This window comes from Octopus bimaculoides, chromosome 2, assembly GCF_001194135.2.
Source record: "Octopus bimaculoides isolate UCB-OBI-ISO-001 chromosome 2, ASM119413v2, whole genome shotgun sequence".
In the NCBI taxonomy this organism is placed as follows: Eukaryota; Metazoa; Mollusca; class Cephalopoda; order Octopoda; family Octopodidae; genus Octopus; species Octopus bimaculoides.
The window spans coordinates 39,485,158-39,500,222 of NC_068982.1; the positions used below are offsets into that span (position 1 = coordinate 39,485,158).

Here is a 15,065-nt window from a genome sequence, read left to right on the forward strand (position 1 = left end):
TATATATATATATATATATATATATATATATATATATGAATATATATATGTATATATATATATATATATATGTGTATATATCTATCTATCTATTTATCTATCTATCTTGTACCCATATATGCATGTATGTATGCATATATCTATATATTTATATTATTATATATATGCATGTATGTATATAGGTTTGTATAAAACTTTCAGGCAACGTCTCTTGAATACTTCTTTACATCAATATTTATAGAGAAAATGATTACCTATGAAGCCAGCCAAGGTGCCCGCTCTAAACTGTAGCTTTAAGAACCGAGTTACTTACCCATTACACCAGACATGCAAATCTAAGGACTAGTCTCACCTTCATTCCCCAAGTAATGGAACCGAAAGAAAAGAAATGTAGTGGTCTGTGTCAAAGATATACGCCAATTACCATTTTCATTTTAAGCACGTAGACAAAATGAAAACAGAAAGTGAACTGGCCGTATCTGGAATCAAAGGACAGCAGTGTGCCACAGACCTTCAAGTGGCACATTTGATAATATTTTTATAGAACAATTTGTTCGATTTTTTGTGTGTGTGTGTGTGTGATACACATGTCTTTCTTATTTGCGTCCTGTTAGGCATCATCAGATTAGCGTTGTAGTGGACACTGGAAGATAAGTTCTCAGCAGGTGAGGAAAATGTAGCTATGAATATACTTGAACCTTCATAAACAGAATATGATCTTTTCCTTGTCTCTATATATCTAATGCTTTTATCATACATTATAAATGTCTTGTGATATTTCTCTCTACAAGGTGCAACTGTGACAAGAACACAGTCATTCAGATAGAAGGGAATATCATATGTATATGGAAACACATATACATATATTGATTTCTAGGTTAGGTGCAATGCTAAATTTTAGGGAAGAGTTGCTTATATACACCACAGAAATATAATTCAGATCGTAGAAATGCAGCATTTTAGCACTAGGCATTTTGTTCGACGTTCTAACGATTCCGCAAACCGTCACTCTCTCTTTCTCGTACCTTCTCTTCCCCCAGTATCTCTCTCTCACGAAAACATTGATTTCTAACGGAAGCACATACAATAGAAATATACGCAAGTCGATTATAATTCACAATTCCTGGATGCTGCCAGCAAAAGGAAATTTTCATTTGGAACTTATATATCTCATACTGGAAACCAAAACATTTCATAGATATAGCATTTGATAAATCATAATTAACACACCAATCATAATTACATTTACCATGTTCCTTCCCGAAAGTTTTCCTTTCTACTTGGAAGCAAATCAAACAGAAGTATTCTAAAAAGGAAACTTCACTATTGTTTTAAGCAAAGAATGACTCGTTGTCGCTGATTAGTTGAAGAATTAAACAAATAATGTTCTAAGTATATGTTCATGTATATATATAGCTTTTGAATTTCATTTCTTTTTTTATAATTCCGAAAAACTCATATCTTAGAATTTTTTAAGATATCAAACGTTGTTCTCACGCGTGTGGGACTTAACTGCAGAAGTACAAGTGGCGGTAAGTAAAGAGTAAAAATTCTGATTTCAAATCCAGTAATAGATGCCTCTGCCTTTCGTCTCTTCTATATTGATAAAATAAGCACCATTAATATACAGTTACTAATTCAAATAACAATATCCTTAACATAAATATAATAGCTTCATTTAATAATAATAATAATAATAATAATAATAATAATAATAATAGTGCCCTTTGGTTTAGGCACAAAAGCAGCAGTTTTGAAGGGTCCTGTATTTTATCGAGTCCAAAAGGATGAAAGGCAAGTTTTCTCACTGGGATTTGAACTCAGAACCTAAAGTACCGATAGAAGCAACTAAATGATTTAATTTTTTAAAAATGTGTATGGTAACAAAAATACGTAATGTTGAATGAAATTGAATATCTGTTTTCGTTTTTCTTCCAGGTTAAATTCATTACTTGGAGGTTTTGCAACTTACTCTCGGCTAAAGGGATCAAATGATGATGACTGGGCAGATCGATGCAACCACCTTTACACAGTCCTTCTACTGGCGTTGTTCAGCATTTTTGTTAGTACAGGCCAATATGTCGGTGACCCGATCCAGTGCTGGTGTCCGGCAGAGTTCACGTCCGCATTTGTTGCATATACGAAGTACTATTGCTGGATTTCCAATACCTATTATATACCAATGCGTGATGTGATACCAAGTGAAATCCACTGGCGCGAATCAAAAGAAATCAACTACTACCAGTGGGTCCCTATAATCCTTCTTTTTATGGCCCTTATGTTTAAAATACCTTGCATTATTTGGCGTGTATTTAATGGCGCATCTGGCGTGAGCCTAGAGAAAATTGTTGATCTCACAGCAGCTACACAAATAGGATCACCAGTCACAAGGGATCAAACGATCCATCACATTGCTATTTATATGGACCGTTGGCTCGAAACACATCGAGAATATCACTGGAATGTTATTGTGCGTATCAGACAGAAAATTGCCAAATTCTGCTGTTTCTTTTGTGGAAAACGCGAAGGCACTTACTTAACAGGATTCTATCTATTTATTAAGATGCTATATGTAGTAAATGTTTTCAGTCAGTTTTTTATCCTAAATGCCTTTCTTGGTCACAACTTTTATTCGATGTTTGGTTTTGAAGTTGTAGAAAATTTAGCAAAGAACTACGAATGGAGAGAATCGCACCGCTTTCCTCGGGTAACTCTTTGTGATTTTCAAATCAGGCAGCTGCAAAATATCCATCGCTATACTGTTCAGTGTGTCTTGCCGATCAACCTTTTCAATGAGAAAATATTTATATTCATTTGGTTTTGGTTGGTGTTGATTTCGGCTGCTACTAGTGGTAACTTTCTTTTTTGGATATACCGTGTTGTATTTCGGCAAAATCGTGTAAAATATATAAAGAAATATTTAAAAATTACCAACAATATTCATACAATAGCCGATAAGAAACTGGCCAGACGATTCGCTGATCAATATTTACGAGACGATGGGATATTCGTTCTTCGACTCGTGAGCAAAAATTCTAACGATATGGTGCTCTCTGACCTGGTCCAGGAACTATGGAGAATATTTAGAAATAAGCCACATATTATAAAAGATTTACCTGAAGAGACTGGTCGCCCATCGATATGAACAAAATATGCTTTTCTGTTAGCTGTCTCAAAACTTATATGAAATTAGACAGCTAGCACTATGTTTGCATTGAAATGGAAAACTTCTTCGAAATGGCTTCAAGTGGCAGAGAAAGAAATATTTGGATTGGATGTATATGAAAATTTTAAACAAAAATGTGAATTCTTTCTGTGATATTAAATTGTCAGGTTAAACAGAGTCGAAAAAAATGTCTTTTTAAAGAAAATTAAAGACATAAGTGTTTTAAGTAATAATACAATAAACATCACCAAGCAAGTACAAAATCAACAAAACATATAAAACATAAAAATCAGCGATAATAAAGATAATTAAAATAATATCATTAGCAATGATAATAATAACGAAAGAATAAGGATGATTACGATGATGATGACTATGATGATAATAATGGCGATAATAATAATAATAATAATAATAATAATAATGATAATAATGATGATGATGATGTTAGAAATAAATGATGAGTAAATTTATATGAATTCGGAATACAATTTACCAAGGGGCTAAGTAGTCAGAAATTATATCATATAAACTCATTAAACTCTGTAACCCATTCAAGATAATAAACCATACTGTAACATATATATGTATGAATATATATGTGTGTATATATATATATATATATATATATATATAGAGAGAGAGAGAGAGAGAGAGAGAGATATAGATATATATATATGTGTATGTAAACACACACACACACACATATATATAATATATATATATATGTTGTAAATATGTATAATTTTGCTCGTGAAGTTATATAGTAAATTCAGTTGATGAAGCATAATGGTCAAACTACATCAAATAAAGTTTGAAAGGTGAATAATTAATGTTTAAAATGTTGATTTTGAAACTGTTTCAAATCACCGTCCAGTTTAAATATGTGCAGGACATCGAGAATAGGTTTCAGAGATTTACATTGAAAATATATATAAAATGTATTACATACATCTAAGACGTTTGTGCAGCTGTAATGTGAAAATGATATTTAATTATAGTGTTAATTGTATAACTTATATTTATTTATTACAAGTGGTATCGGTATATGTTTCAAGGGAAAGGTATTTCAAAAGTGAAATCGAATAATCGAACATTATTTTTAATTTATAGGTATGCAAAATGTTCTCACCATATTATAAAAAACTGCTTATATAATGGTTGGAGATAACATACACACACACTCACATACACGCACGCACACACACACAAACATACACACACACGCACGCACACACACACACTCACATATATGTAAAGTGACCGAAAAACAGTACTACTTCTTTGATGTTTTGCATTTCGGTCGTTCCATTGTGTCAAAGAAACTTATGATTTAGGGAAGGTAGATCAGAAAAGGAAACTCCGCGACATATTAAATAGTAAATTCAAATTTATGTTCATGGCGTTGATGATAATTGTATCAAACGAAAAACTATATCTGATCTCTTTGGAAACTTTGAGAGGATACTTAAGTCCTTTGACAGTCAATCATCAATATAGGTGTATGACATACCACTAAATCCAAATTAATTTCATGTGAAATGAAACAACATCAGGTACAAGTCTTCAACATGTATCTGTTGGGTAAAAAGAGCTATGTATTATGTATTTATGTGTATACTCATATACATAGATGTGTGTGTATACATACATATGTATGTGTATATATATATATACGTATGTATATGTATGTATGTTTACATGTAATATTTATATATGTGTGTACACATTTATATATACATAGGTATATATATATATATATATATATATATATACATTATATATACATATATCTATAAATAACAAATCATTACCTGAGATAATACAAAAATTATCAAATGATTAACCTCTCGAAAAGATTACAAAGCAGATTAAGAAAGTCTCCAACAACATTTAACAGCCTGTAAGGATTTTCCAACTCCAGTATATTTAATTAATAGGAGATTAATGACTAAAAACAAACACTGTAGGTTGATTTTTTTTGTTTGTTTTTAGAAAAAGATTGATACTATTTTGATTTATCTAATTTTATTTTTCATATCTCATGCAATTAGCAGACGTTGTTGTATGGTAGTATCTTAAAAACTGCAATTGTGACATCCCAAATGTTAAATGAGATATTCAGGGTTTAAACTACGCAAGGCTTCCAAACCAAAAGTCATACTGTAGAGTCTTTCAAAACATTTCAAATAATTTAAAACCTGAACAAAATTGAAACACATAAAAAAAATGCATATGGTAAAGGAAACAAACAAATAAATAGTGAAATATCAATATTGACTCACCACATATACAGGACGAGTGAATTTATTAATTTCATAATTATATAAATTAATAAAGTTTTCAATTTTCCATTCACGTTCTGGTGATCATTGGTGTTGTGACATGAGGAAAAGAGGTGCTGATAGTTAGATGTACTGTTCGGAATAATTCCCCAAAGAGTTGGTAATTTTTAACAAGCGTTAAAGAAAATATTACAAAATTGCTATTCTATACTCGTAAAGCATGGACACTAAAAAAACACGCATACATACATATATATGTGTATGTACATATGTATATTAATAAATATATATGTAAAAACTATTTCTATGTGTAGGTATATAAATACATGTGTGTATGTGTGTGTGGGGGGGTATTTCGACTACGTAGGTTTGATGTGCATGTGTATGGATTCTTTAAAAAATCCATTAAAAGGAATCTCCAGATATAATTATCAGTTTAATTAATTTTTTCTAGATATTTTTTTTAAATTAAAAGTACATTTTATTGCTTTCATAAAATGTTTGAAAAAAGTCCAGTCTTTTTCGAATTCAAATCAAATGGCGGTTTGGTTATATCTTCAAAATTAACAAGTTTTGGTAAGCTAAATTACTTTTGCGAAAGGTCATAAAAAAATCTACTTACCAATTTGAAATTTTATTTTCCAGCCAAAATCTGCCTTTTATAAAATGTTTAAATATAAATAACTGTAGCATATATAAATTGATGTATATATATATATATACATACAAACATACATACATACATACATACATACATACATACATACATACATACATACGTACATATATACGTGTGTATGTATATGAGTGAGTAAGGATATATGCCTGCATATATCCGAAAAGTATACGTAGTGATTATACGCATTACAACTAATTTCTTAACCGAATTTTACATATTTTATTTGCTTTTTTTAATTGTTTTATTTATTACATATGCAAGACGTTATAAATCATAATATAATGTTTATATATATATATATATATATATATATATATATATATAAACGTTATATTATGATTTATAACGTCATACTATATATATATATATATATATATATTATTATTATTATTATTATTATTATTATTATATCTAAATCTCTCATATATATGCAATACTTAGAAATTGAAATTTCTGTATATATATATGATGCCAAGATAATTGACTGGTGTCCTCATTAACAGAAGGTAAACATGGGAGGAAATATTTGATGAATAAAATATAAATGAAACAAAGCTAGAAATGTTTAAATCGAGAATTTTTGAAAAGTAATAATTATATCCCTCTGAAGCTAAAGACACTGTATTATATATTTTTCTTTCCTCTGTATTGTTTTTAACTTCGTATTTTCTGAGATTATAAGGACTTTGTAATGTTTACTATATTTCATCTAATTTATATAATTTCATTTGACATTGTATCTTTTAGTAACAATTTTCTCTCTAAAACTGGTTCTCAATGGAGAATGTGCGATCGGAAGCAATGCATTTACATGCACACAGCACAGTAACACCAATGAAAACACAAATACACATACACATACACACAAGCACGCACACACGCACTCATCACACGCATATACATAGGTATATGATTGTGAATATCTGAACCTTATAATTATTTCTATAAGTTTATCTCGCATTTTCTCTAAAGTATTCAACACATTAATTAATGTACAGGTTATTTCTTATATTAATATTTGCTCAACCATAAGCTCGTCTGTTTCTAAATGTTCTTAAAACTGTCCTCCTTATAGTTGTGCTAAGAATAGATGAATCGCTCGTTGAGCGACCATTCAACTAAACACGCCTATGCACTACACAAATACACGAACATATCATCACACACACACATATACACACATACACATCCGCATACACACACAAATATATATATTTGCACACACGTATCGATAGCTTTATATTAAGCATGTAAAGATAGAATGTATTTGTATATTATATTGAATATATCTCCAAATCCAAAACGTTCATTTTCAGATAATGTTTGGCGGGTAAATTCATAAATGTATTTAAAAGTGCATTATTGGCCGTATAGCGAATGCGCGAGGTTAAATAATTAAGTCAATCTAAAATCATTTCTGTCAAAGCAATGCTGTTGAATAAATACTACAAGCTCATACACCTTACATTCATATCATGTGCAGACTCTTAATTTTGTCCTCAGCATCATATTGTTCTTTTAAATGTCATTGTCCTTTCAGTTATTGAGTATAATTGGTATATGATTCGTGGTTGTTACTTATGGCTAACTGTCGTCTTAACTTTAAAATATGTGCTTTAACAGTGAGGGTTAAATATGTAAGGATAAGTAAGCTGTTTTTTGTCTTAATATCTCTTTTACATAACGTTCATGAAGTTACCTAGATATTTTCACGTGTTTACTTGTGTCACTCAGCATTTTTTACATTTAAGCCATCAAATTGTTACGTGTGTGTGTGTGTGTGTGTGTGTGTGTGTGTTAAGAAGATGATAAACATTTTTGTTTTGGAGACATTCCACTTTTTCTTTGAATTGTTACCTCTTCATGAGGATATTTATTCCTGATACTTAAAATACGTTCCTTAAATTTATATTCTTAGTCACAACATCTTTGTTTACTAGCTCGTTCTTTCTTATACATTAAAAATATGAGATCGAAAAAAAATTCTTAATACAATAATACTTGCAATAGTTTATCTCTCAACTTACTCAAACTTGCAGCTGGGGTGTTGCTCTTGTCCTATAATTTTTTGTTCCTTTTAAATTTTAAATGGTTCTATTCATTTAACGTGCAGACGAAAACCATCTACCCCCAAATATGTAATGTGGGTTTGAGACAATGTGTAAGCGTTAATTATACAACTGGGAAGTTGCAATAACCAATACCTGTTTCGATAACTGATAACGCTATGTCCAAATTCTACTACGAATGTGAAAAGGTTAACTGAAACATAAACCAAAATAGTCTTTTTTGAATACTATGTAGTTGCTTCTACTTTTCAATGATTATGTTTTCTATCGATTTACTTATCATTTATTATGATAGGGATTTCATCAGAATTTACCTATCTGCTTTCCTATTGAATATAAACATTTAATAAAAGTAGAAAATTATAGCCATCTTTAGAGTATTATATATAATTTTTGTGTGATGAAAATCAATTTAAAAATACATTTTCCTTTACCTTTTGCTTAAAATGGTGTCATATATAAACTAAATAATAACTGTTTTCAAATTATTTCAGCTTGCAGTCACAATTATATATTTATTAAAATATGGCTAAACATCCCAAGTTTTCAATACTAGAATTGTGACTCGTCGCTACTAAAAGTAAAATAGCGCAATCAATATATTTATAAAAGTATGCCTGAACTTAGTAGTATTCAGAGTTAATACATAGATTTAATATCAATTATCCTTTAAAGAAAAATGGAAGCACACACATACAATAAAACTAAATTAGCCGCAAAGAAATAATTAATGATGTTACATGAAATATTTTGTAACTAATAGTATATTTCAGCCTGGATGTTGAAAATAATCTATGATGATTATCCTTGAAGAGGCTGCGTAGTCGCTCATCTGTCAATGACCTATTTCTCAGTTTCGTATACTTGAAGTCAATAAATAATTTTATTTATAATTATTAATAACCAACAAATTATTAAATCTATCGTCCACTTTGTAAAAACCCATTGATAATATTCAGATGAATGATTTTGACTCGCCACTTACGCGTAACCTGTTTAAATGTAGATTCGATATCAAATAAATCAACTAAAATTGTTTTAACTGTAATATAAAAATAATTCAGTAGGATATCAAATTTTCTCTAAGTCTTCTTTTCACATGACGATCGAAATACTCTGTAGTGCTAACCGACTTATACCTGAAATAAAGCTTAACATATAATTATTTACTCTCAACTAAATTTACTAGGAGAATTGATTACTTTTGCAGACCAAAATAATAATCAATGCACTCATATGTAAATAAATATGTACGTACGTATATATCACTTTCTATCCATCTATTTATGCATACGCACACATACCCTCACGCAAATATACGCACACACCCACACCCATATAATTCATACATACATACATACATACACACGCGCACACACACACACACGCGCGCACGCACACACACACACACACACACACACACACACACACACACACACACACACACACACACACACACACACGCGCATATATATATTGAAAGTTCCCTGTCTTGATTCTTGATACTGTCGCAGAGATTTCTAATTAGGTGTTTTACTTGATAGTGAAGTAACTAGCAAAAGGCCTACTGTCTGTGTCTCACTTTTGCCATTCTGATACGATTACAGTGAAGGTAACCTAAGTAGGCCAGTCTACTTAATTATACGCTCTTTGTTACTGCATTTATTCGTTGTAAGCGGTATGTATCATTGTGTTGAGCCAAAATCATCCCGTGCTCACGACGTGTCTTCCTACAGCCAAACACTTTGAAAACTGAATTCAAATCAACCGCATAACTTCATCCCCTGTATGTGGGCAGCGGTACAAAAATGAAAAATAAAAAGAAAGAAAATACCTTTCAGTATACTAAACATGAGCTATCACAGCCAGCACCAGTGAAGTACATTGTATACGTTTTTAAAAATCAATATCGATTGTTTTAAACTGTATATGATGATCCTCAATTCCATCTATAAGAATATCAAAAGATCCTATCCTAAGATCATTCATTGCCTTATGCAGAATTATATACAATTCATGAATTATGCTAAAACTAATATTTTGTGATCTATACAACTTTAGATGTTTTATTATATATTTCATCCAACCACACATTACCAACTTCATTTATATTTAACAGACAATGATACGCAATTGGCAACCAACATCTAAATAGTTAGATTTGGAAACTTTTACATGTCACTGAGTTGTGTCTTTTCAGACATTTTATTGGTGCTATTATAAATACAGCTGATGCTCTTATACTCTTATTCAGCTCTCTGATAAGTCAGTAATCTTCCAATAATTATGTGCCAAAGAGCCGAATTTATCCCACTACTGCATTTTTCTTCTTGCGAATTTACTTGATTCTATCATTATGTCAATTCTCAGAAGAACAGTTGTCTACAAACTCACTTATTCCAGTATATTATTTATTACTTAACAGTAGAGTAAACAAGTACATCAGATGATATATTCAATATATTAGTTAATCTATTTTCATATTTTTCTGAGATACTATCTTTGTATTTTAGTACACACGTTTTAATATTTTTCTTTTTTAGTCACACTTCTAAATGGCATCTCCTCCTTCCTCGAAGAAAGCTAATCCAATTGGAGTTTTAAAATGAGCAATTTTATATACGTTTTCAGTAGTATAATTATCACTAGATTTCACTAAATTCTATGATCCCTGTCCCAAACTGTTCACATTATTTCTTCTTATCCAAATGTATATTGAACTTACGATAAATTCTCAATAAATTTAATATATTCTATTCAAATTTATTCTTTTCAAATTCAAATAGAATGCATTTAATATATTCTATTCAAACTGTGGTCATATTGTAGACCCCATCAAACGGGATGGTATACATTAAAACAATTATTCATTTTAAAAGTTATTTAAATTATCTGTATAAAATGCTTGATGTTGAAACCTCACCGTATAGCTAGAATCATCAAATAATTCTGTTTTGCAAGTGAATTGAATAGTACTTAGGACGGTTGTTCAGTCTATCTTTGACTTTTATTAAGTTACCAAATGTGTGTTGCACTTTTTTAAGCGTTTCCTTATTCGCGTTCATGACTGCATTTTCACATTCGCAAAATTACCACGCATTAAACTATTCTATTTCAATAATCTACTGGTGCGTTGCTAATTTCCTTTGATTAATGTATGTTCCAATAACCTTAATTTGTAAATAAGCTAAATTTCAATGATAATTACCTATTCTATGCCATTCCTAAACAATGAAGGGTCTTTCAAGATTTCTCTTAGTCGAATGCCCTAAGCAAGTAGAATTGTTTGAAAGCCCTTAACTCAAAAATATTCCTCGACTATTTTACTCACGAGTATTGTTATATCATAGATGAAGACGAGTTTTATGCACGCATACACACACACTCACACGCACACACAATTTATATAATATAATAAATAATATATGATATATACATTATATATATATATATATATATATATACGTAGTTGAGTTTTGTGAGGCTGTTAAATGGGAAACAATTTGCTAAAAAGTATTCTAAAATCGAATATGGTAAATGTACTAAAAGGAAACAACGTTAAAAGGCAAAATAATACTCAGTTAAGCTATGTAAATACAGCCCAGTCCATTTACTAAATAAAAAAAACAACAACATAAGAAGTGCCCTTAATAGTAAATAGCCTGATCATTTATTATTTAAACTGAAAAATAGAACAACTACAAAATGCAAAACAATTTGTGAAATATTGATTTCTTTTCTCGTCTGTTATCTTCTTCCAGTAAAAACACGTTTTAGACTCCTTTTGTTACAGTAAGCTGTTTGACTAAACTTTTCAATTCGGCGCTACCCAATAAAAGTTTCCCGTTCTTAATTTGACAAAATACTTCTTTTATTACGCTGTCTTCTGTCACAATAAGGCTAATATAAACACATAAGCAGTTGAAAATTTAATTTTATATATTCCATACGATTTGAATAATACCATAAATGACTTCCACTCTAAACAATGTCTCTTCCAGTTGATAATTTGATTTGATTAATGTAAACAAGGTAGCTCCAAGAAGGGTATTGACTTCAGATAATTGAATAAATGTCTTTAACTGTAAAAATTTTGAAATATGATAATTATCAAAAAAAAAACAACACATACATGAGAGTGTTCATACCTGTACATATATTTTTGTGTGCATTTGTACTTGTGTGTGTGTATGTACATCTGTGTAAGTGAACGTATGTACGAGTATGTGTGCGTACGTGTGTGGGGAGAGAGAGAGAGAGAGAGAGGGGGGGGGAGAAAGAGAGTTCATAATTCTGATTGATATACGGAATAGCCTGACCAGAATCAGTAACCTTATTTCATACGATTATCTTATCGATTTCTAACTATTCATCGTCCTAACTGTAGAATTTGTATTTTAATCTTGGAAAAAAATTAATTTCCATTCTGCTTCCTAATTTAAATTAGCTATGGTAATCAGGCATAAATTAGCGTTCGTTGAAACATAGAATTGCAATATATTTAATATACTGATTATACAGAGCATCTTAGCTTACACTCAGTAACGACCCATTTACAAATCTGTCTAGCAACAATATTCAGCGATTTAGAATACTGAAGAAATGCTTACAAATATTAAATAATTCTAGCTTGTGTGCTGGCAGAATCGTTAGCACGACGAGCAAAATGTTTAGTAGCATTTTGTCCGCCTTCACGTTCTAAGTTCGAAATCAGCGAAGGTCGACTTTTCCTTTTATCTTTTCGGGGTCGATACAGTAACTATCAGTTGAGTAACGGGGTCGGTTTAATCGACTACTCCCCCAACCCAAAACTGCTGGCCTTGTGCCGAAATTCTTTGTTTATCATTGGTTTAATGCCATTTTATAAAACCTTGTACATTTCTTACTATTTCCTACGTCATCAATCGAATTCTGAACCATACGACTAGGAAATAAAGTTGTAAACAATGTCGAAATGTAACTGGGCCTGTCGGCCTATCAGACAAATGATTGACTCTTCGTATTTCATCATCATTACAAAGCTGTACCCGTGGCCTAAACATTGACCATTTAAGATTATTGTTCACCTGGTTGTAACTATTGTGTAAGAAGAACAATTGTAATAAAGGAATTGCGTGAACATGCAACTCAGATCTTCTCAAGAGTAAAATTGGGAAGGGGTTAACTTTACCTAGCTAATTGGTTGATTTTCAAAACATAATGAACTCACATATATTGATACGCTTCTGAATTAACTTGTCCACGTCACTCCCAATGAAGCACACTTGAAACACCTATTTCTGCTCTTTTCGTCACACTAACTTTATCTCATCATCTAGAACCGTAACTGAACATTTCGCCCAAAACTTCATTTGTAAGACGTCAAATAACTGAATTTCTCTCTCTGCTAAGTTTTTCCATAGTTAATTACAAATGTTAAACCTTAATAAAGATCGCATTCACATTACATGCACTAGAGAAGATTCAGTGGTCTTAGGCAAAGTCACTTCCTTCTAAACACACACACACACACACACACACACACACACACGAATGAATGATTCTGAGACGTTTAAAGGTATCAAATAGAAGGCGTTCTATTGTACCTACAACAGTTGTAGCTCACAAAGAGACAATGTACATAACTCATATTTGTGGCATTACACAGCAATTTTAATTTTAGTCTTACATACATTCGTGATCAAATTCTAATATCTGTGTGTATGTGTGTGTGTGTGTGCATTTATATGTGTAGGTATGTGTACCTTCACAACATTCACTGGTGACACTTCATTTCTCTCCATGGAAAGGTCGATGTTGTTAAGGATGCAGCTGCACTAGGCAGGATGGGAATTCGTCAACTTGAGAACTCGCGTCCTGTGGTCACCGTGATATAGAGATACCAAAGAAAATGTTAAAGTTCTCTCTGTAAAAATTCATTGATGCCTGTCAAACGTTGATCATTACGAGTGGCCTACTTTAACTTTCACTTGCTAAACCTGGTTATATACCATTCACCGCTTCCGCTTTTAAAATTAAGGCAAGGTTGATTTTAGAACAAAGTAACATATGGAATTAACCCTGAAATAACATCACCAAACCCAGTACAAAATTTCTACGTCACTCACTTCGGTTGGGCCCAAATGTAGTGTATTGGCTTATACAACCGCCATACATGCATTCATAAATACATATAAATTCATACATACATACATACATACATACATACATGTCAGAATCGGTGAAGTTACGGACAAAATGCAAAGGCAGTATTTAGTTACGTCCCTCAGTGATTTGACAATAAATGTCTCTCAATTTTACATAGCATCATATCATATCCATGTAATACATATTTGTAAGTATTAGGGACGTTTGTGGAGGCACATGCCCAAGTGGTTAGAGCAGCGGACACGCGGTCGATGGATCGCCGGTACGAATCTCATACTGGGCGATGTGTGTGTTTATTAGCGAAATACCTAAGCTCCACGCGGTTCCGGCAGAAGGTGATGGCGAACTTTCTCTCACTCTTTCCTCCTGCATCTAGCAGCTCACCTGCAACAGACCGACGTCTTGTCCAGGTGGGGGAACCTATACGTCAATGAAACCGGGAAACCAGCCATTATGAGACAGGCATGGCAAGAGAAAGAATGAACAACAGCATTAGGGACGATTACAGACCCTTAAACCGATCTACTAAACGAAATATATCAGAACCTCACATTAAGATCTCTTTACACTGCCCATTTTTATTATTAATTGCAGATATATCAAGAACCGACAGTATTAGAAATTTACTTTCATATTTAATACTTGAACTAACAATATTATGTAAACAGGCCAAATAGTGAAAACTGGAGAGAAGTGGCATATCTATTTATCTATCTGTA

General features: G+C 31.5%; 1 protein-coding gene across 2 annotated transcripts in view; it reads left to right on the forward strand.

Moving 5' to 3' along the window:
* Nucleotides 1-3,354, forward strand: part of LOC106879950 (innexin unc-9) — a 6,967-nt gene extending 3,613 nt beyond the window's left edge. The window contains exon 2 of one of the 2 annotated variants that reach the window (XR_008266758.1): nt 1,939-2,035. Coding sequence is in view for 1 of the 2 variants with exons in the window: in XM_014929710.2 (XP_014785196.1) it covers nt 1,939-3,145 (1,207 nt within the window). In the remaining variant the exon portion in view is untranslated. Of the gene's footprint in view, nt 1-1,938 lie in introns of both variants that reach the window. The other variant, XM_014929710.2, reaches the window with a different exon arrangement.
* Nucleotides 3,355-15,065: the final 11,711 nt, after the last annotated feature.